This window comes from Molothrus aeneus, chromosome 1, assembly GCF_037042795.1.
Source record: "Molothrus aeneus isolate 106 chromosome 1, BPBGC_Maene_1.0, whole genome shotgun sequence".
Lineage (NCBI taxonomy): Eukaryota > Metazoa > Chordata > Aves > Passeriformes > Icteridae > Molothrus > Molothrus aeneus.
Genome location: NC_089646.1, coordinates 149,844,632 through 149,868,971, shown reverse-complemented (window position 1 = coordinate 149,868,971; position 24,340 = coordinate 149,844,632). Strand labels below are relative to the sequence as shown.

The window sequence follows — 24,340 nt, the reverse complement described above, 5'->3', positions numbered from 1 at the left end:
CCGAGCGCCGGGAGCGAGCCCACGGCCACTCGCTCCGGGAATCCGCAGCGGGCTCCGGGCTCGGCAGCTGAGCTTTCTCATCCCGGCGGGGTGAGTCCTGCCTGAGGCGTGATCCGGGCTGGGAGAGAGCGGGGAGAGGGAGGGACATTCACCGGCTGCAGCTTGGGAAGGCAGCGTGCTCTGATCCGGGCTGGGCTGAGAGTTTGGAGAGATCCAGATGGGGATGGGAGCCCTGGCAAGCTGGGTCGGGAGCGGAGCACGTGGGTTTGGATGCGAGATGGCTCCACGTGGGTGGGAATAGCGCTGGAGAGGAAGGAGAGTGTTCCTCACCAGGTGCTGGAGGGCTGGGGAGGTCAGAGCTGGTGCAAAGGAAAAGAGCATCTCATCGAGGGAAATGTTGGGTTTTCTATAAACTGAATTATCTGTTTGGATGGTAAAGAGCCCTGCGAGGGATTCTGCATAAAAACTTGAGTATTTCTGGTAAACTTCTATATACAGATTACTTGTGTCAAGTCCAGCTGCACACACACCTGTGCATCCCACAAGTGTCCCTATATAAAGATGCAGAGTTAGACACAGGATTTTTAGATTCAGGCCATGAAAAAATTATCTGAGAAGGCCCAAAATGAACTTTATAGTTTAAGTTCAGGAAACAAAACTTTCCCTAGGGAAATGATATGGAAATGTCCTTACTCTGATTGCTGTGTGGGTGGGGGAAGTGGCTTGGCCAGAGCTGGGATGGCTGAAAGGGATGAATGGCCTCACTAGGTCTGTTGGCAAGTCTCTGCCAACTGGGACATGTCTGGCCACAGTACAGCACAGAGAGAGCATCTCCCAGTGTTTACACAACCCACACTCAGTGGCAGTGTGATGAATTGGCAACGTGGCTCTTCGGAATCATTTCAGCTGTGTTTTGGTGACAGGAGGCGCCTTTTTCTCTAACATTTCTCACATGCCAGGGCCAATTGCTCTTCTTCAGCAAAAAGCCAGCCCTTTTCCTGAAATGACAGCTCCTTCTGCTAAGCTAGAACTCCCCCATTCAGAAATAAAACAGTGGACATACAAGTTTAATCCCCATTACTTGCGCGTGACGGTCCCAGTTGAAAACCACCAGGGCGAAAACCTCTGTCGCCCACGATTAGATGCAATGCTGCATCTCAGCTCATTCTGTAAATCTCTCCCTGAGCAGGAGAAAGCTGGGCAGCCGTGGAAAAAGGAGGCAGAAATGCCCACCATCCTCCTATGTAGCATCTGCCAGCAAAAGTGAGGGCAGAAGCCTCCCTTTGGCAGAAAGCTCTTTACTACGACATTTTCCATCTCCTTTGTGCACAGGTATCTCTGCCAACCCACAGTTAGAAGGAAAATCCCTATCTTCTTTCTTACAAGAACACATGGCAACTTAGCTATGCAATTGAGCAGCTATTTTATTCATCTGTTTCAGAGCATTTTCCCTCACCCTGCTCAAGCCTCCTAACCCATGTCCCCAGTGCACTGAGATAAAACACAGACATGGAGCCATTTCTCCCCTCTCCACAGAGCCTAAAGGTGCCAAAAGCACCCTAAAAGTCTTTCTTCCCCGGTTTTGAAGCAGAAGGCAAAAGCCAAGGAAGGATTTGCACATGAAACATCTCTCACAGCACGTTCTCTCCGAGGCAGAGCAAGCAGAACGGAGCAGGCTGCTGAACACAGCAATAAATCCCACCAGGCGCACGTACAGCACCACCACAGCTCTGCTCCCCCTCAAGTGCATCATGCCCTTGGGATGACGTGGTTCTCACAGGGATGCAGGCTGTCCTAGCCCTATATCCCCCCTCAGAGGGAGAAGACCAAATCCTGCACTCCAAATTGTCAGAAGGGCTGCAGGATTTTGGCAGTCCATGTTTTAAGGGGCTGGAGACAAGTAAAGGGGGATGTTTAGCAGGCAAGTGCTCATCACCTCAGGGTTCAAAGAAACCTCACCCATTAAGAACATGTGAATCTTGATGCCTAAAATCAGAAATCCAAATTCCTGAGCCCTTTTTAAAATGGGAGACAAAAATTCCCCATGGGAGTAACATTCTAAGTTCAGAATTTTTGGACTTCAAGTCCAGGTTGGATGGAGCTTTGTCTAGTGGAAGATATCCCTGCCATGGCAGGGGGCTTGGAACTAGATGATCTCTAAGTTTTCTTGCAACCCAAGCCATGCTGTGGTTCAATGATTCTGTGATTTCTCTTTCCACCTGGGCTGTTATAGCAGGTTTGTATAAATGTCCAGTCACCATGTTTAGGAGGAGATGAAACCACTTATTACCTAAAGGTACATGTTAGTGAACATCCCATGACACCTGGTAAAATCTACAGCCCCTTCTGAGGAATGTCTGCTACTTCTTAGCCAACTCATCTGTAAATACTCAAAGGACCCTTCCTGCTCTCTCTTTTGCCTCTCATCCATTTTTCATTTTAATGTGTTGCTTTTAGCTGTACATTTTTGCATTTGTTGCTTTTAGCTGTACATTTTTGCAGATCACAAATAGCTGAGCAAATCCTACTGATGGCTTAGCAGGGAAACACTTCCCATCCAGTAAATCCCAGAGAGGCACAGCAGAGTCCAGCCAAGCATGACAAAGTCCAGAGACAGAAGTAGTTGTGCTGAGGTGAAGGATCAATCAGGGGATTAGAAAAGTGAAGCCCAGAGCCAGAGTGAAGTATCAGTAAAGCTGTGAGGGTCAGATGGGATTAGGCTGAGCTGGCTGTGACAACTAAAGAAATGATGTCACCCATCAGGATGACACTAAGCAGGGATGCTGCTGTTCAGTCTCAGCATGATATTTACTGGGATCGATACACCATTAGTGTATAGACACAGAAGAACTAAATTCTTCATTACCTCTTACACATAATCTATAAAAGATGTACATCTCATCTATCACAGCCTGAAAAGCACCACTACAGTCATTACCACACAACAGAAAGGATGGCTTCTTCCACATTGATGCAAAAAAGATTTACTGTCAAATGTCCCTTCCTCTTCATGGCTCCAGCCTCCTTCTCTACAAATATCTGCCAAAAAGATGAGGCTCTGGGAAATGTCCCTAAGGCTGAAAATGTAGTGAATGGCTTCCAGTGTGCTGGTCCAGCAGACAGCTTCCCATCCTTGAATGTACTGAATTTGTCACCCTGTCTATGGGACACCTAGAGAGATGAATTTGGGCCACTCTGGGGAGCTGCCCCATATTGAAGCTATCACAAGTAGTCTTTAGCCTTATAGATGAGGGCAGGGATGCCTGTGGAGGTTTGCCAAAATTTTGTTTCATTCAGAGCTCCCAACAAATGCAAAGACCTACACATCAGTGTAGGTTGATTGCTGCAGGTAGGCATTAGCAAGGAGAAACAGCACTGAGCTCTGAGCACACTGACCCACACAGAGACCAGCACTGGCATTTGTAACCCACCAGGGTCCTCTCAAAATGGTGAACTCAGAAGGATGCAGCAAAGTGGGTGCCTGGGCACAGCAGGAGAGGGCACTGAGACAGCCTCAGCAGGAAAACAAACTTCTTGCATGACATGAAGGAGGTTTCTAGCACTCAAGTGCAGAGGGCATGAGATTGCTGGAGGTCACACACCTCCATCAAACAGAGCCACTAGTGTGCAACCAGCTTCTCCTCTCAGTGGGATCTATGGTCACCCTCTTGCTGGTCTGGCCATGTTCCAGCAGCTGATCCTGAGCAGAGCAAAGTGAACAGGCAGAGCGCACCTATTCCTGCACCCACCACAGTCTAACTGGTCATTATCCATCTCAACAGAGAGCTAGTGCATTATTAGGCATATCAGAATCACAGAAACACAGAATAGTCTGGGTTGAAAAGGACCTTAAAGGTTGGACCTTACTTCCAACTCTGCTGCCATGGCAGGGACACCTCCCACCATCCCAGGTTGCTCCAAGCCCCATCCAGCCTGGCCTTGAACACTTCCAGGGATGGGGCAGCCACAGCTTCTCTGGGCAACCCAGTCCAGATCCTCCTCACCTTCACAGTGAAGAATTTTTTGCTCATATCTAATCTAAATCTATCCTAGTTTAAAATCATTCCCCCTTGTCCTATCAGTAACTCCTTGTTCAAAAAGTATAGAATTGTAGAGCAGCTTAGGTTGGAAGAGACCTTAAGCAAGACATTCAGCCAGGTGCAATTTCACCTTTATTCCCAAAGTCTTTTTCTGGCAGAACAGAGAGAGAAAGCTGAGTTGTCATGCTTGGTTTCACCTGCTTGGCACTCACAGAGCTGCAGTTCCCCGGCAGCCAGGCTGGCTCCTTTTGCCTGGGTAGAATATGCCAAGCAATACATCTCTGAGAAAAATCCAGGCTGCCAAGCTGTGTTACGCTGTCTCCAGCTACCAATTATGTGGATAAATTGATTCTCGTTAGAGTGATGAAGTAGCACAACAAATACACTTTCAGGAACCAGGCATTTTTCACACACCAACTTTGAGGCTTCCCACTGCTTTGATCAAACACACAGAAAATTGTCTGCAGGCTGAAGTGGTGTCAGAGACACAGACTTGTGGAGGCTGAGGAAAACCACCAAGAGGCTTAAAATACACCAACTGGTCCACATTTGTGCACTATTTTGCAAGGCAGGTTGATCAGATGCTTTTTGAAGAGGCCACCATAAAGCTCACTCTGACCAGCAGCCGCCTCAGAGGATACCCAGGACTGAAATAGCAAGGGGCAGACGTCAGGAATCAGAGTCACTGGCAGGAGAGGGAAAGGAAGAGGAGTCGTGCTGCCTCTGTCCCCTGCCTAGATTAGATCTGTCTCATACCAGGGCTGCTCTTCTCCCACTCACAACAGTATCAAGTTCACCCAGAGAATCAGAGCTCCTAAGATGCTGACATTAATAATTCCCAAGTGTATTTTTCTTTGTGAGCGGCTTACCTAAGGAAGTGTAAGATTATTTTAAACACTCGGATTTATTAATACACCCAGGATGGCTCAAGCCACTGGTTCTTGTCCAAGGGAGTTCAGCAGTGGAGCTCAGCATCTTGACTCACAGTATTGGGACTGATATATGACTAGCTATGATCAGATGGCATATCTAAAAATACTGAGCCTGCAGTTTATTTTTCTTGGAAAATGGAAAGACACCCAAAGAAGCAGAGCCCAGTTTAGCAATCACAGCAGGCTGGATTTTTGCTTTAAAGAAGCCAGCAGAAGTTGCCCAAAAGGTCCCATCTTAGGTTGTGTTACAGCCATGGGATTAACCTGTGGCTCCAGCACTGTGGGGGAACCTCTGGCTGCTGCTGTGGCTCTAACTCTGAATTAGAGAGGACAGGGATGCTGATTGCACATCCCTGCCCTAGGAGACACAAGCAATAGGATTCCTCTTACCCAAAGGAAGCCTCTACACTGAGACCATCACAAACTGGGCTGGTCATCTGGTCCAGACTAGTGTTAATGAACTAAACTAAACATGATGAACCCACCTTGCACCATTCCCAGGGAAGCTGCCTGGACATCTCCACAGCTGTTATCAGGTTTGCCTTCTGTTGTCTTTTCTGTAGATTAAACAAGCCCAATTCTGCTGGTTTGCCCTCATGGGTCACGTTTGCTGGCCCTCAGGTCATTCCAGCTGGTTTGGTTTGGATGTTTTCCAAGGCAGAAACACATCCTCTTTCGTTAGTCAATTTAACACTATTTATTACATGTAATAGTGCTTTTGTAGAGAATAATCCGTCCAGGTGACATGAAAGGCAAATCAAACAGCACCTTGCAGCACTCCAAACATAAAAAAGACTGAAGCTGTCAGTACCAAGATGAAGGTATGGAAAGGAATGATTCAGCAGTGACAGGTGGAGCTTTTGCTCCTGATAAAAAATTTGCTTTGAGATCTTAAGCACAAACTAGAGTAGGGGCTTGGTCTTCCCTCCATCATGCCATCCACTGACCACCCCTCAGTGAGTTCAAGACCTCACCAGCAGGGACAACCTGGTGCTGTCTATAATCACATGCCAGACAGAGAAAATATCCCCTTGGATTTCTGAACCATCATGTTTCCACCTGACTCAGGTCTCAGCAGGTTTTCTCTGCTCCAGGTGCGAGACAAAAGAGTCCATGACCCCATGCCAAAACACACCACCACCACCACCACCAAAAATAGTACCAGCTGGGTTCTGCTGCCCAGCACCCTGTTCCAATTTTTTTTAGGAGAAAATTTATTATTTTGGCATTGCAGTTTCCAGTAAATCACATATGTGATTCTCTCCTTTCCTTCCTGAATATTTCCCAGAGCACTTCTGCACATTGTGCTTAGAGGAATAGTTTCAACCATAAGGAAACTGAAGCACCTCCCTAGAAAATGGGGTTTTTTTGTCCCCAGTGAGGCCCCTCACACAGAACTTGCTTCAAGGACATGATCTGTAATTCTAAGCAGCTGAGAACACAAAGGAACACATCCCCTCCAAAATAAAAGGAAAAAAAAGATCAGCAAACGTACCAGCTTCTTCCAGAGGCAGCAATTTTAGGAATCACTTGTAAGCAAGCAGCAGGGTGGTGGTTGGGATTTTTTTTCTTCCCAAATGGGGCCCTTTCTTTTCTTCCCATTCCTACAGGGCTTTTCATCACTGTGGCATTTCCTATGATAATCCCCCAGATTTATGCTGCCCTGTTCCAGATCAGAGCATTGCTGAGCTCTGTGCACGTCTAACAAAAGACAGCCCTGCCCTGACCCCTTCCAAATCTCTCCAAACCAGGCAAACAAAGGGAATGGGAGAGGAGGATTAACATGTTTGCAGAGAGTGAACAGGGAGAGGATGTCTTTCTCTAAAGCCTTTTTTGAGGTTTGTGGGTCCAAGTACCAGATTTTCCAAGTTGCAGGTGTCCTTCCTCCTGGGCTAGGTTACTAATACAGCAAAAAACCCCAAAAGTTGAACAGATGGCCCTGGGAGCCTCCTGCTGCCCCTTTCCAAATCTGTGGTCACTGCTAAATCAGAGCAGGTGGAGATACCAGACTGGGTCCTTAAATTCCCCACAACTTCCTTTCCATAGGTTTTCAAATGTTCCTCTGGACTCTACATCCTTGCAGGACACAGCACATCTTGAGTTCAAGGTTTTCTAGCTCAGCCCTGCCACGCTGCACTTCCCACTGCCACAAACACAGGAGCAGAGCACAGAGAGCTCTCTGGGGGCTCTTCAACCATCCAGGACCAACAATCCTGCCAATTCCTGCTCTGCAGCCTTCAAACCACAGCTGGGCAAGAGCCACTCCACCCAGCATTGACCTCCCAGGGCATGGTGCCCAAGTAATGCCAAAGCCCAAAGCTTGTGTAGCTTTTCCCTTCAAGCATTAGTGTCCCTGTGTGCCCAGTGACAAACAAAACCAACAGGAAATACTTTGCTGGGAATGGGGAGAGTTCTGCAGTGAGGTTATGACACTGGACATTGAGTTCTTGGCAATTAGCTTCTGAATCTTTGAAAATAACAAAAAAAAAAGAGTACAAGAGGTGACTGGCCAGACCTGGATTGGGGGGCCAGAAAGGTCACAGTGGGACCCTGCAAAGGATCCCCAAGAGGTTTGGATCAGTAGGGGCAGGTGAGACATGATATGCTTTGTTGGGTGGCCAAAGAGTCCTGGTGGCTCACTTTGCTGGTGCCTTGAACTGAGGAACCTTGTCAGAACCCTCACAGCTGTGAGACCTGTGGTAAACTGGGCAGACTGGGATGGAGAGAGGGATCCTGGCTCACCCTCACAGGGCGCATTTATAACAGGTAAGGGACTTCACACCCCTTGTCATGAAAGAACTGGAGACAGGCAGGACCAATGTGCTCCAAACCACTCAGGAAAGACCTCAGGGCTGCCCAGAGGAGCAGCTCTTTGTGCACTGCAGACATCTTCATTTTTCTTTCAGCTCAACAGGTCCATCAGCAAAAATGCCACAGCCTGGGGAGAAAACGGAGGGGGAACCAGTGGTCAGCAAAGCCAATTCCCAAATATGCAGCAGGCAGGCAGGAAACTGGCTCCTACACTCCTCCTCCCCCGTGCCTGACTCACCCAACAGGAGCCATGACCATCATTTTAGGGCACCACTTGTCTTTCCCTGTCCCTCATCAAGCAGATGAATCACAGCTGGATCCCAGCAGAGGCCTCATATGGTGAGAGTCTGATCTCCCTCCTTGCACAAACACACAGATGGGGATCCTGTTCAGAGGCAAGGATACAAAACTATGGTGGTTTCCAGCCCTTGCAGTCCTCTGAGGACAGCAAGTGACAGTCCAGCAAATGCCTGTGATCCTGAGCAGTTGGCAGAGGACACAGACTGTGTCCTGCAGAGCTGCTGACGTCAGGAAGGTACAGCTGCCTCTGGACCCTGCTGAGATGCCATCAAGAGAGCCAGCTCTTGATGAGGACCATATTTTGTAGCTCTCCACAGCCTCTGTTGCCCATGCTGACAGTCAGGTAAAAAGCCCTGGGGTACTGAATATCACTGGGGGAGCAATCTAAGCCCTCCTTCTCCAGGGATAAGTCGTTCGCATTTCTTTGTCTATTTGGTGTTTCTATCCCAGCATTGCAGGAAAGAGACAAAAGTCATCCCTTGAAACAGATTCTGTCTAAGAATTAAGAGAGGAAGCTCTGATCTTTTCCTCCAGTCCTTCCAGCTGCACCTTAGGCATAACCAGCATGAATGTCTCAGGGCTCAGATCCCAAAGCAGTCCCAGGATCTCCCAGATGTCCCAGCATGACACACCTGGATCACCAAAAGAACAGAGAAGAATGACCTCTCAACAGCCCAGCAGGTGAAGCCACATGTTGCTCTCTTTGGCTCCAAACAAGCAAGGGCCACAAGCTAAAAGCCAGGCTGGAGACAGATGCCAGCCTCAATCTTCAAGGTTCTTTCAACTGGACTTCCCTTGGATTCTACCAAAAGCACCAGAAAAACCCTGGATCTGCTTTCAGGGTCTGCCCATTTGCCATGATATTACCTCCATAAAGTACCAGCTCAGGAGCCACCAAAGAGGAGTGTTCCCACACACTTCTTTATGATAAGGAAGTGTGGTGGGGTTGAAGAACACCTGGCCTAAGTGGAAAATTCCTATATATTTGGGAAGAGCACTGTTGCCCACATATTCCCCCTCAATCAAAGGTGACTCCTGGAGGGAGGTCCAGTGCAAAAATTTCTCCACACCTGGTCCACCTGTGACAGCCTACATGCTTCTCTGGGTCAGTTCTGATTCACAGCATCCCATAATAGCCTTGGAGACCGTGGACAATCAAGATTTTAGGGCTCCTGGGCAGTGCATATCATAGAGACATACATGAATGTTTTCCAGCACTTTTTAAGGCCTGGGGATATTCTAGGGTATATTTACCAGAAGAAGGAGTCGTTGGAAAGGGTAAAATTAATGTAAACTCTCCTCAGTGCCATTCACTTTATCTGCCATGGCAAAAGGTTACTCCCTGGCAAACTCACATTGTTGCCTCTCCATCAAGCCTGCTGCTAAAAAGAGGTTTTCCAGATAGGACAATGAAGATCCCACCCTTCAGTGTCTTCCATGCAGTGAGGATCCCACTCTTTGGTGACCTGCACACAGTCATGGTCATGGGTAAAGGCTCCTCAGTTTTCTGAACTGTTATTTCTATGTCCAACACTTTCTTGAGTAAGAATTCTCCTTCACTGCTGAAGAAAATAATTCATTTGTGAGGATCTGTTCAGTATAACAGAACCAAAATCAGCTTTCTAAAAAAACACAGGCATGTTTGGACATTGGACTTGGGTCCTTGCAGAGCTGGTCAACAGAGACACCTTGAAAGCTGATCTGGCCATGTGCCTTGAGCCCATCTCAGCTCTGTTAAAGTTCATTATGCAGTGCCCAATCTCAATCTCTTCTCCCACAGCAGGGGATCAAAGGATGCTCAGTTCCCCTTTTTGAATAGGACTGGAAGAGTACACCCTTCTCCTGACAAAAACAGGACACATCTCCCCAGAGGGATGTGTGGTATCAACTTTCTCTCCACCTCCCTCCAGAGCTGTCTGGCCTCCTGCTTTTCTGCACTGTGTCACAGAAGATTTTAACCAGAGCCCTGTTCTATATGGCAAGGTTAAGGGATTGCTAGGAATTACCATGGGCTAGTAGCATCCTTCCCTGATGTCATTATTAGTCCTTCTACGTGCTGATTTTGACTGAGCCAATACCTTCTTCCACCTACAATCTCACTCCAATATTTAATACTGTTGTATATTCAATGAACAAGCTTGAAAATTTTCCACTTACTAAAGCTTTACTTTTTTTTTCTGCCTTTCTCACTCCCTCTGGGAGGGTGATAAATGACTGAAAATCAAGAGATGATAGAAGCTCTTCATTTATCAGCTATGGTTGCAACTCCTCCTGAGGTTGAGTGTGGGAACCGGGTCTGGGACAAAGCGTGGCCCTGAGCCCGGATGTGCCTTCTCCACCTTAACAACAGCATCTGCTTCCCAATATGGCATGTTCTACACTATCTCAGGCACAACTTGAAACTTTGCAGCTGTTGCCACTCAGAGCCTAGCTCTAAATCCAGCAAGGAGGGAGAGGCTGGGATAGTGGGGGAGTGCAGGGCACTGATTATCCCATGCACAGGGATGGGAACGCAGCTCTCATGCATTACGTGGAAGCAAAAAACCAAACCAGTCCTCACAAAGGAAGAACCAGACATTCCCAGAGAAGGTGGACAGAGTGCAGGTACCAATAGCTCATCCTGGAGAAAAGTCATCTCTTTCTTACAGTCTCACATTTGTAACTTCAGAGAGTCATTCCCTAAACATAAAAATTTTGTTGACAGGCTGGGGGAAACTTAAGCATTTGCCACCATAGGCATTGAGAATGATAGAATCATAGAATTCTGGAAAGGTCTGGGTTGCAAAAGACATTAAAGACCATCTAGTTCCAACCCCCTGCCATGGCAGAGACACTTTCCACTACACCAGGTTGCTCCAAGTCCCATCCAGCCTGGCCTTGAAGACTTCCAGGGATGGGGCAGGCACAGCTTCTCTGGGAAACCTGTCCTGGTGCCTCTATAGGGTCCAAGTTCACCCACCTTGCCCAAATTAGACCATGAGTTGGTTTCTTCTCTTTGTTTTTACCCCTGTTGAACTTCCACGATGGAGGGAACTGAAGGTAAGATGATCACCCAGACAGGGCTCATCAAGACTTTCCAATCACACTTGCTTCCCAAGCATAAGGAAGTGAGAAACAAATGAAAGTTCAGGCATATGCCTGAGCTAGAGGTCTGTGGTGGAATGCCTGGATCAGGTCTCCTGGATCAGGGGCTCATAAAGCTAAGGAGGATGTTCCTGAAACTGGGTGAACAGTCTGCTCCTCAATGTGCAGAAACTCAAAATAGAAAATCAATAAAATAACCAGACAAAAAGGATCAGCTCAGTCTTGCTGGGAAAGATCCAAGGGTGAAAAAGTAATTCCAGAAAATGAGGTCAACCTTCTCTAATAACCATAGCTACTGTTTGTGCTCCAGTGAGACATGCATGTGTGGAGTTTACCTCTCCTCTATTTATGGATTTGGCCTCTTGACCTGGAATTCAATGCCTCTCAGTTGATCCTGTCGTGTTGTGACAGGCCATATCCTGCGTGTTTATTGCATTGGCACCAGTGTTGTCTTTATCTAAAGTGTGATGCAGGCCAGGGCTGATACTAAAATCCAGCATCCATCCTCTCTGTATTTCTAAACAACCAATCTCAATGTAAGCTCTTGCTTTTTTTCTGCCTTTTCTCCCAGAGGAAATCTCTAATGCTACTGAAAAGCCCCTGGGGAGAGCATCTGTGCAAACCCCCCAAAAATATTGGGTTTTGGTACCAGTTTAGAGCAAGAAGTGGAACTTGAGATGGAACTTGGGGGATTTTGAGTCCTTAGTGCATCAACTATCAGAGATATCTTAAAAGCTGTTCTAGGGTGTGATTTGAACCCATCTCAAAAATGGGTTTTTTCATTAAGCTTTGCACAATGTCAGTCTCTTCTCATATAGCTAAGGGTGTAGAGATACTTAAATTCCCACTCTGAGAGACACCCGACACCCACAATGACTCTACCACAAGTAGGGAAGGATTGTATGAGGATGGAGGAACATGTTGGAGGGCTCCTTGGTGGAGCCTCAGACTCTCTATTGCCACCCATGCTCAGCCATTTCAGGCCTGGATAGATCTCATTATCTCCTCTCCCAAATGACTGAGCAGCCCTACCAAAGTGTGCAGGGTCACCCTTTGGTTCCCTGTGCCAGGGGTTTTCTCAGGGTCTGGACAGCTGGGGTGGTTCAAAGCACATCACAGGTTTTGCTGAATTTGGTTCAGCACCTTCCTGCAGCTGCCAGGGATGCTTCTCTCTAATAACAGTTCACATCAGGAAGAGGAAAAGAGGGATATTTTCCTCATGTCACGCATGGTGGTGGGATTGAAGTGGCCTTGAGCTGGCAAGTTCCCAGCAAAGAGATTTTGTTCCCACAGAGACACAAGAAAATTGACCTGGGGCCAGTTTTAGTTTACTAGAGATGTTCAGGCATTAGCACCGTGAGTACGGCTGGAGCCCTCTTCAGCATTTACAGCACTTCATAAATTTCAGAGAGATTTAGGGCAAGGAGCCAGATGTTTGGGGAGAAATTCTGAACACTACAGACAAGTGGAAATATTTTTTTTTTTGGTAGTGTATATTTTTTCCCATTAGTTGCAAGGCTATATTTAGAAGGGGGGTGGGGAGGGGGAAGAGAGGGAGAGAACGCAAGAGACAGATTAGGCATTTCTTCATATTCTGTAGTCACTCCAGTTGTTCTGCTTGTAGGAACAGATGTCTCTTTCCTGGGCTGATAGCATTCAGGTCCACAAGGAAATTTTCTTACCAGCAGCTCCTCTAACATAGAAGGGAGATCGGGCCAGAGGTAAGTCAGTCCTTCATGCAGGAATACATTGCAGGGACCATTGCAGGGAATGCTTTGGGATATTGGTCAGAGACAAAGAGGGGGGCCTGGGATGGGAGACAGTGGGGGGCCAGGAAGGATTTGCTGGATATTGGACTCCAAGTCCTGGCTATTGCAACAGGAAACCCTGGAAGGGGTGGGAGCAGAAAGGGTCCTGCACTGAACACGTGGATGAGCAGCTCGGGAAGTCTCTGGCTCTGTCCATGCAGCAGGTGTGGAAATCCCTTGGGAAGTGCCTGACCCAAAAAGCCAGGCTGTGCCAGCAGCTGGCAGGGGCTACAAGGAGCTTCTCCCTTGTGACTTTCTTTGCTCTTGGGATTTGGGCAGTGTAAGGATATTTGGTTGTTCTTCAAGGAGATGGAGGGTAATGGAAGTGTGCAAAGTTTCAGGCTTTCCCTCCTTGAAAAGTACTGTGACAGCTCTTGTGAGGAGGGGGGTGATGTCGTTTGTATATGTGTAATCCCAGGTGTAATTAAATTCTGGTGAAATGCATTCAGGAAGGTTTTGGAAGCCATGAGAAGAGATGGTGCACTGCCTGGAATGGGGTCAGCTTCAAGTGGGGATGTTTTACCTGTTTGGCTATGCAGCAGGGTGCAAGCTCAGCTCTAGGAGAGGTGCTGTCTTCCCTCTCTGAGCCCAGTTACGGGGTTAGTAGAAGGAGAAAGCAGATCCTTTCCAAGGTCCTTAGCAGACCCCTGCAGAAATGCTCCCTGCTTTCACAGCAGCACACTCACCAACAACGTGGAGAGTGTTAACAAATGCCTGAGTGTTTCCAGGTTAACCTGGTGAATCCAAAATTTGTAGAACTCTGAAGGCACTGTGGGGTCTGCACAGCACTGTCATATGTGCCTCGCTAAGGAAACCACAGAAACCAGCCTCCCAAAGGGTTAAGACATGGTTGTTCATCCTGGGATGCCTCAAAAACTCTCTGCTCCCTAACTGGGTCTCCCACCTCGCTGCATTCCCCAGGCCAAGACCACACATGGCTCTGTGCCTCAGTTTCTCCATGCAGCCAAGAGATCAGCACAGCTTGGAGTGAGTGCTGCGAGGCAGAGCTGGTACACCTGACCCCTCTGCATCACCCCTGCATCCCTACCTGCACTGGTGCCCTGTGCTCCCTGGGCTGTGAGCATTGTCTCACCAGTCCTGCGTTCCCTGGCTATGCAGGAGCCCAGGTATTTCCCCAATAATTAGAACTCTGCTGTTGTTCTTCTCTTACTGCCCTTCTCAGTTTCCAATCAAAGGACAGAGCAAGCAGGCAGCTGAAGGCAGAAAAAGGAGAAAGTGCTCAAAGAGTGCTAAATTTGCAATTTAAAATTTCCTTGTTAAAAGCAAGCAGCAGCACACAGGTCAGTTATTGTTTTTGCACTTGCCTGTGAAGTTCCTGCATGTGCCTAAATGGTAATTTTCACTGCACAGCTCTCCTTGCACACAGCCACAATAGCTGTTATTCCAAACTGACATTTCCAGCACTTTGTCTCAGGCACCCTGGAAACGCTCGATGGATTATTGTAATCCCTATAAAATCAAATGCATTTCTCTTTTATTGTTACAACCTCCCAAGAAGACAGGCTCAAATCCATCCTACTGGCTGAATCCATAAGAGTCCAAATCTATATGTTTTAAAATGTAACTTTAAAAAAAAAAATGTTAATCATCTTGGAAAAAAATTCTCTCAAAAATATGTGTTTTCCCCTCACATATAATGGTCCACAAGGGACAGAGAGGGATACACTCAGGAAGTCATGCTCTGATTTCTCTGAAAGTAACAGAGCTGGAAACACACAGCACCTACTGCAGAGATGTCACTCCATGCTCCCTTGTGACAGATGGCACTTGGTACGAGCCCTGACAGGGTATGAGATATTGGTCTTTTAAATGCTAGCAGCATGATTGATGGAGCATTCATCAAGACACTTGGCATTTCTGTCACTGCAAGGCCAAGATCTGATAACACAGAAAAGAGGGACATGAAAAATACAGTGGAATAGATAAGACATCGTAGACATCCAAGTATTTCAGGAGGGATTTTTCTACATAGTGTGGTATAAACAAGCAAAAAGAGGCAAACCCCCTTTATCATTACCTTTCTTATAGGTGACCAGTACTAGCAAGTCTCATCAGAGATGTGCTGGGGGACCTCTAGGTGCCCACCACTGCTGGGTGGATATTTGTAGGTCTGGAGGGGCAAAGTATGTACAATCCCACTTCTCTTTTTGCTTGCACATGCACATCTAGGCTCTTTCTTTCAAAGACTGAGGCATTGCTGCTGCAAATGGCCATAGAGGAGGTATAAACTCATAAGAAATCTGCCAGTATGTGAATTTCTTCCTCTGTGTATCTCTGGGAGCTTCATTTCAGTGTTTTCATGCATGCTCAGGACAAGGGCTGAGGGAGAACCATGCAGACCTTTCCAAGTTTTAAATAGATTGTCTCTGGGGTGTCCAGGACTGTGATCTGTCACCTGGCTTTAAGCAGCAGGTTCAAGCCTGGATGCAGAGAGTTGGCATTTGGTCCAAGCCAAGTGGCATCAGTCCCATCTGGGTCACTTTGCCCCGTGGAGAAGAGGAATGCACTTTGGAGAGCTGTGCTCTCCTTCATCTAACTGGCAGTGATCCCTCATGGCCTAGGGTGACCTGCTGGACTAAATCATTGCTTGGACACCCACAGGCTATTTCTTGTCACAAAATGAGCTAGGGATGAGGGTGCCTCACCTTCAAAGGATGTGATTTTGGCCTTGGGCCCATGGAGAGCACAGGATCCACCCGTGTGTACACACAGCGTTAAACTGGGTGTGGTGGGTGGAGCTCAGATCACAGCACGGAGCAATATCCATTGCCCATCCACAGCAGGGCCTTGGAGATGGAGGAGCACACAGAGGCAAACTGGGCATCTCAGGCAGGAGGCAAACAGCTCAACAGCACATCAACAACACCAACTCAACAACCAGCACTGCATCAGCCTCCACACATCCTCAATCTGTGATTGCTTACAGGTTTTGAAGGATTACCCCTTTGACTGAGACTGGACATACAAGTTTTCCCCCTTGCCAGATGGGAAATCTGATTTTCATGGCCAACATTAGAGATTCAAAAGTGAGTTTGGGGGGAGTTAATCTCTCTTGGCCTTGAGAGGAAGCTGTATGTATGAGCTGATTTGGTCTATTCAGCCTAGAGGAGACTGAGGGGAGACCTCATTGAAGTTAAATCTTCTTTGTGAAAGGAGGGGCAGGCACTGATCTCTGTAGTGAGCAGTGACAGGACCTGAGGTAATGGCCTGAACTGGTGTCCAGGTAAGCTTAGATTGGATATTGGGAAAAAGTTCTTCACCCAGAGGGTGGTTGGGCACTGCAACAGGCTCCCCAAGGAACTGGTCACACCACCAAGCCTGACAGAGCTCAAGAGCTTTTGGACAACTCTCTTGGGCTCATGGTGTGACCATGACCATCTTGGTGATGGTCCTGTGCAGGGGCAGGAGTTGGACTCTGCGATCTTTGTGGGTCCCCTCCAACTGAGGATATTCTGTGTTTCTGTGATTCCAGACAAAAGCTGTAATTCAGCACACGACCATTCAAACCACCAGACAAAGTAGGACTTGCTGGCCATCATATGGGCACATGGGCAAGCAGACCATGGCTGAATAGTGCCAACACCCAGCAATTAGCCATCATCTGTCCCAGTCAGGCTGGTTCTCCCATGTTTTGGCATAAATCTGAAATTATTTCTCTTCAGGAAAACAATGAGAAGCGGGCAATATTCTCTTTGTTTCACAGAAACCATCCAGCCCTGTTTGCTGTGTTTCAATGCCAAAGCAATTGTGAATTTGCAGGGAATAAGACCTAAAAGAAAGGATGTGTGTAGCAGAGAATGTTAACAAATGACTTGCAGGTTCACATTAGAGGAAACAAGGATCACTCTTAGTGCCTGTTTGTGTGGTTGTCAGCTCCTATTTCCTCCGTCCTCCTAATGTTTTTCAATCTGCTGCCTAATTTCAACTAGAATTTGGCAGAAGGGAAAGATCACCTCAATTTTCAGGAAATTAGGCAGCAAAGAAAGGAGAAAGTCAAACAAGTGTTGGAGCCAAGGGAAGAGCTGGAATGTGAGTGTTCATTAAGGCAGCCAAGTGTCCACATGGGAAAAAGTTATAATAAGTATCTCAAGCAGGGCAAAGCATTCCCCCAGCCCTGCGAGCCACTGTGAGACATGAGACTGCAAGAAATCAGGTGTCATTTAATCTGACACTCAGAAAACTATGTGTTTTGTGTCTCCAAAGTCCCTTTTATGTCCATGGCATTGGAGGGGAAGGAATAATCCAGCTCTGCTCTGGATTTGGCAATTTCTAACTGTAACTCCCCAGAAGGTGGGTGTTTCACCCACTTGTTCCAGCCACCCTCAGACCTGGAGGTTTAAAGGAGACATCAGTGCCCAGGAATCAAGTGAGAGCAGAGATCTGATGCCTACAAAAATGGGATCTTACCTGCCCTGAGAATAGCCCCATTTCTGCTTCAGAGTAGAATCTGCCTCCCCCAGAATTATCTCTCTTCTCACAGCCCAAGGGTCAGATGGGCACCAGCTTTTTCCTTTCAGCAGCTGGATTCATTCCCTTTCTCTCCCTTTTTTTCTCTGTTCCCCCTGTCAGCAAACCCACCCTCCCCAGGCTGAGCACAAGACACATAGAGCAAGCTCTACCACATATAGAGCAAGGTCGACATGCACAAAAACACCATATTTGGCCAGTTTGATCCAGAGTTGAGTGAGAGCTTGCCAGAAAGAGAATCATACAATTTAAATTGAAAGAGAGTGAGTTTAACCCTTCATTTATAAATATGATGATAAATCACCCAGGGAACTTTAAACACAGGAAGGCTGAAAAGCTAAACACACACTGCTGCCACCCCAGGCAGCAGAATAACACCAGCAGGCAGGACAGGGTGAGGGGAACAGGGAGGATGATAGAGGAGCCAGGTTGCCATATCAGATGTTCCAGTTCAGGACAGGGAGAGGAGAAAAGCTGAAGCTGTTTATACTAAATTACACTCGTGCTTGTTAACGTCCTTTTCAGCTTTCTGATCCCAGTGTGTGGCTCTGGTGTTCTCCGGGTCTGCACATAGAGATCCTTTCTGCACACCAATAAATAATCCTTTTGGCATGCAGTTAGGACAAAACTCAGTTGTCTGACCTGCCTTTTCTTTTGTAACCTATTATTTGAATTGCTGAGCCAGATCCAAAAGTCCCCTGGGCTAAGGAAGTGAACCCCGTTAATTTCAGCAAGGTCAGGGTGAGCCTTAAGGCTGTCACCAGGCACAAGGCTGGGTGAAGTGGATATGGATAGTCAAGGATCTCCTCCTGGAGCAGATATAGCACTGAGCTGCCCATGCTAAGTTAACAAGTGTGATGCCAAGCAGTGAGTGAGTGGGGGAAGAGGCTGCAGGACCTGTTTTCAGCACAGTGACCATCTGTTTCCTATTTGGCCCAAGAATGATGGAACTGGTTGTGTCACACAACAATGAGAAAGTATTTCAGAGCAAGTCCCCCTCTCCCAGTGCTGAGCAGGGACCTTTATCAGAACGAGGGAAAGCAGGTCAACCTACATTCTCTGTCCCTCCCTTTATCCCATTTCTACCCAGATTCCTGCTGTACTTTTAAGGAAATGCTACCCACAGTTTCCCAGACAGACAGAATCCAGCCTGAGAGGTATAATATAACAGCCTCAGCCAACTGGCACGGTCAGACAGCACTCAAAAGGATGCATGTTTACCTATCTTGGGCTTTGCAGACTGCCAGCTCCAAGAAACAGGGATTGCATGGAAATCTGGGGGGCTGAGAGCTCAGGAAGGTATGAAGCAGACTAAGCTCCAAGCTCTTTGAGGATTTTAGTAAGGGGGTTAACCCAAAATCTATTTGCTCTGTAAGTAAAGGTGGTTTTTGCAGCTCTGCATGAGCTCATGCCATAGTCACGAGTAATAAATAGTGCAAAACACAGCAAAATAAAGGTTTGCAGAGGCTGAAAAGCTTCTCATTAATTTAACCATGCCCCTCACTGACTTTCATATGCCACCACATCATAGTGATGAGTAGCTGAAATTACTCACTTTAACACCTGCATGTGTATGTCTGATGGTAGAGAAAGAGACCTGGTTGAGATAATATTTGAACTCAGTGAGAGGAAGAATTCAAAATCTTTGGAAATGTTTAGCTTTGCTCAGGCACAAGGTCAAAATGCCTTTCTGTGTTGCAAAAAGGGGCAAAGTACCTTTCTCACAGGCTTGGAGTCCCACAATGGAAAAATCCTTAGCAGCTGTAAACTGGGGGTTTGGTCCAGCTCCATCTCATTAAAACACTCAGAGGAATTCTGTTGCTTTGCTAGTCCAGTTCTCCATCCTTTCTGCTTGTGAGCCATGAGATGAGAGCAGTCCCACAAAGAAAGGAAGAGGCCATTCACCCAAACATCCATCAGTAACAATTTGATTAGATGAAGATTTTTCCCACCACAGCCCAAGAGGCAGCTTTTCCACAGACTGTCAGGGAGGAAATCTTCAGGATTAATTAAATTTACTGGGACTTCTTTCATGTAGTTGTTTGGATTTTGAGTTCAGATAGGGCAGCAATGGACTGGGAAAGCTCTAATGCAGCACTTCTTTGCATATTTAATTTGGCAAACACAATGTTACCTGCTGTTTTTCAGCAGTTTACAATATCTGGAGTTTATTTCCTTGCACATGGGGCTCAGTAGAAAAGGTGGCTATGTAAGCCAAGACATTGTGTATGCTGATTATTTTAATTTTCTATTTGTCTGTAACACATCCTACATCCCTCAAAGGTATTGTGAGGATGAGGAATATTTGAATGTATTTGGAATTGCTGATTTCATTGAGACAAGAAAGGCAAAATAAGATGAATATCAGGTATTTGTGATAAGGGATCTCAGACTGAACAAAAATCTCCCAGAGGAGGCAAGCTACTAACAAGAGGCAAAATCAGAGCAACCAGCCAGTGCCACGGAATTACAATGAGAAGACAAATGCATGTGCAATTCAATAGAGTTTACTGCAAGTTCAGGGATGGGTGATTTTGTCTTCTCCCCTTGCTCAGGTATGTGTCAACACAGATATACACTCTCACACTGCACTCCAGGGGCATCAAAGTCTTTCTTTATTCCTTGGCTTCCACAGTGCTCCTCCTGATAGCATCTGCAAGGAGAAAGCTGGGAGCAGATCCAGGCATCTGCTCATTTCAGTTTGTTTTCATAATTAAAGAGTGAAACAAACAAATAGAGAAGATGGTGAGAATTTTAGGAAATCAGTAGAAAACAGGCCAGGATTCTGCATCATCCCCATGAATCTTTCTCAGGTGCCAGACTTTGCAGTTCTACCACCTTCAGCCTATTTTGGGGGCAGTTTTTCCTGTTTTTCTCTGACAGTGTGCTTGGCACAAAATGTGAAGAGACAAGACTCTCCCTCAGGAGTCTGCAGGCTCAGTCAGAGCCAGACAAAATGCCATGAACATGTGTGCCACTTTGGCTGCCACCAGAGCTCAGTGCAGGGTGAAGTAATCTGGTCATTCCCAAAACACATGATGTTCCAGTGTCTGGTTTCTGCTGGGGATGGCCTAGAGAGAAAAGGGGACAGAAACTAGCATTGTTCCTCTTTGCCCAGTAGTTCTTTGGGCCATTACAGGTGGTCTGACCCCAGGTTTCAGGATTTCAGTCCTGCAGTGTATTCTGGCACTAAGTTGGATCTCAGGAGGGCTTTATGTTTGAGCATCAGCTATTCCAATGGACAATTCAACTCCTTGGGCTTCAGTGTCTATCCAAATTTAAAAAATTTACATTTGGTTAGAAATATCCTTCTGAGCTCAAGGACATTAAAAACCAACTTTTTCCTTCAAACCAGTTCCACAGACTGAGAGGCAAGAAGAAACTAGAGCAATCCCCAGATTCCAGGCCAACAAACCCACGATCCATCATGATGGCAAAGTCACTTCTCCAAGAATTTTCACACCTGGTCTTCTAAATTCTCAGTCCTAATCTCTGCTTTCTCTCAACAAATGTTCTGCTTCACTCTCACCCAGCTTGAATGAACCAAGCAGCGTAATCACAACAAGGCTGTAGCATCCCATGAGGACTATTGATTTTGAATGTTGACTATTGGCCAAACACTGGTGAGACACATTAGGAGTGTTGTATGCAGGAAATGCAGAGAGACATGGTGACCAGGCAGAAGAAGGCTTTGGCACTCAAACAGAGCTGCTGTGGTGTTCTCTGGACTCAGTACTGTCCCTGCAGAACATTTTCTTTTGGCCAGCAGGGACTCTCCTCAGGACCTATTTTTCACTTTTGTTCTAAGTAGCTTCCTCCGCCACTTTGTACACAGCCACCAACAGCTTGAAGTACCTCACAGGTGATACAGCACCTTTGGTCCATCCTCCTGATCCCCATAAGCAGCAAAAAAGATTGGAGGAGGGGAAAAAAATCTGCCAGAGGATGGGGTATGCTTGGGGGAACTGGACATTCAGACTCCCTCAGCAATTCCAGACTTCCACACTGAGACACCCAGCCCAGGCACACTGCAGTTCTGTGAGCACTGGGAGATGTGTTTGCAGCTCCTTGTCTCCCAGTCCTTCAGCATTTGGCTCATTAGCAGGGATTTCAAACCCTCATAAATCAACTCTTTCAGCATCATTCTCTGCTGATCCAAGCTGATTTTTTTAACCTCAAAGCCCTGCCCAGCCACTTTGAGATATTCCAGACATTTTTCAACCATTTATTTTTATTGAAACCAGCCAAGTCTCTGTATATATTTGGTCTTTTTTTTTTGTCTTTTAATATACAAATCAGTTTAAAATAGTGTATAAGTCAGGAATGATTTGCAAATTAAACTGTCAAACCCTGGCAGGACCAGTGGCTTACACCCTTAGCTTGAAATCTTCTGGCTGCTATTGCTGTGAACACAGATCTGTAGAAGATGCCACACAACCTGCTTCTGCTTTCTCAGACAATTCAGCCTTTCTCTGATTTTAGAGAAATCTTACAGCTCCTGAAAACACTGCTGCATGTAACTCTCTAATGGGATCACCTGCCCAAGGCAAGGGATATGATATTTTAGGAATCAAATGCTAGGGTTATGGTTATGCAAAGGTCTTCCAGCCTTAAAATCATTTTTGTACAAGGAAGAGGAAGAGAAACTTGAAGTGGAGTGTGTGTCTTTTCCCTAAAACATGCATCTGGAACCACTGCAAGGCACTAATTATAAGCTCAGGTATTTCCTTGCAATTATTGGTAATCCCATATTGGTAGATGGGGATCTACTACTCAGGATGTGTAAATATGTTGGTTAAAATGTTTTTAAGTGACAAGATTTTTGAGCCCTAAGGAATGCTGACATATTTATCACTATACCTCTATTTATTTTCTTCCAGATTGCTGGAAGTCAGTGACCATGCCGACCTCCTCCACCCAAATGTCACCCCTTGACTCTATCAACTCCACCGAGGAACCTAACTCCAACATCAACTTGTTCTCCAAGTTCATCAACTCAGACAAACAACTGTTCACAGATTTTTATAACGTGTGGATTGTCCTGATGGTAGTCAATGCCATCATTTTCCTGGTGGGTGTTGTGCTGAACAGCTTGGCGCTGTATGTCTTCTGCTTCCGTACCAAGACAAAAACCACCTCTGTTATTTACACCATCAACTTGATTGTAACTGATCTCCTGGTGGGCTTTTCCCTGCCTGTCCGGATCATCATGTTCTACAGTGCAGGGGATTGCAAGAATTGTTCCTTGGTTCACATCTTTGGCTACTTTGTCAACATGTACTGCAGCATCCTCTTCTTGACGTGCATCTGCGTTGACCGCTACCTGGCAATAGTGCAGGTGGAAGCCTCACGTAAATGGAGGAACCCCACCTGTGCCAAGGGGATCTGCATCTTCATTTGGATCTTTGCCACCGTGGTGACTTTCTCCATCCTGACCATGGCAATACGGTTTGCCAAGTGCTGCCTCTCCAAGATCCTGGTCCTGATGGTCTGCGAGTACTTCTTCCCCCTCATCATAATCATCTTCTTCACCACCAGGATTATGTGCGCCCTGTCCAAGCCCAGCCTCATGCACCAGAGTCGGGAGAGGAGAATGAGGGCTGTGCAGCTCCTTATCACCGTCCTCATCATCTTCATGATCTGCTTCACTCCTTTCCACGTGCTACAGGTCGCAATCTCCATCAACCCAGACATGCCCCACAACGTCAGCCTCCTCGTCTACCACGTGACAGTGACTCTGAGTAGCCTCAATAGCTGCATGGACCCCATTGTCTATTGCTTTGTCACCAATAACTTCCAGTCAACCATGAAAAACATCTTCAGGAAAACCGAGCCAGAGCAAACTAATGCAGACATCCTGGGTATGAACAAGAACTCCAAGGGCTCCAACGCAAACATCGCCTTCTCAAACACAATAGGAAGCCCTCTGAGCTTGCCATCACCAAGCAGTGTTCAGATATAACCCACATGTGATGGGACACGTTGCAGTAAACCAGTGCCATGATGCTGGAATATTGATAGGATGCACAATACAATAGTTTTTGAACTCTTTGTGTTTTAGGCTGAGGTTCAGACCAACAGTGGTGGAATTTATTCCTCAAGAACATTGTAGTCTGTTTGGAAATGGAACCTACAATGCTGTTAGTACCATACAAAAGAGAGTCCATTAATTACTGTTCCCAGCAGGGAAGTTTTCTTTGTATTTTAATACAGACGTTTTGCTAGCAACAATCTCTTTAATGTGGTTTTCTTTGCATGTTTGTCATCATAATGCAACACTTCTAGGATGACTTAGAAAGCAGGATAGCTCTGGTTTGTAATGAAAGATTTTGTGCTTATATACTTAAGAATAAAGGTCAAGAAGGATGTTTCCAGAGCTATCCACTACAAAGGTTTTAGATGCCAATGAAATGGGAAAGAAAGTATTCTAGCCCACATGTCACTAGTGACTACTCATTCCTTCCTGAAAAAGTCTGAACCTTCTCAGGGAAGAGATTAAGTCAAGCAGTGAAATCTCTTGGCTATAAGAAAAAATACATCTCAATGTATTTTTTCCCCAACACACATTGTCTGTGTTGAGGAGAGGTTAAGGATATGTTCCACCTGTATTTGGATCACTAAATCCCCTGAACTGCAGATGAGTATACAAAAATCTGTGAAAATGAACATGAATCCCAGCAAGCTCTGCTGTTCTGCTCTGTCTCCCTGAGGAATAGCCAAGATGAAAACCAGAACCAGACTATGAAGCTATACTACTCTGGTTTGGTTTTTCTTCCTGGCACGTTGTAACATCAGGGCTTGATGTCCTAATTCCCCCAGCAGCCCATCCACTCAGTCACTCAAAAGCCAATACTTCCAAGCACAGAAAAAGAATGCA

At 46.4% G+C, this 24,340-nt stretch overlaps 1 protein-coding gene across 1 annotated transcript; it reads left to right on the top strand.

Annotated features, from left to right (window-relative positions):
* On the top strand, positions 1-23,467 carry GPR20 (G protein-coupled receptor 20). The gene is made up of 3 exons (XM_066548539.1): positions 1-90; positions 12,792-12,888; positions 22,344-23,467. The coding sequence occupies exon 3, from the start codon at positions 22,364-22,366 to the stop codon at positions 23,423-23,425; it is 1,062 nt and encodes a 353-aa protein (XP_066404636.1). The 5' UTR covers positions 1-90; positions 12,792-12,888; positions 22,344-22,363; the 3' UTR covers positions 23,426-23,467.
* Positions 23,468-24,340: the final 873 nt, after the last annotated feature.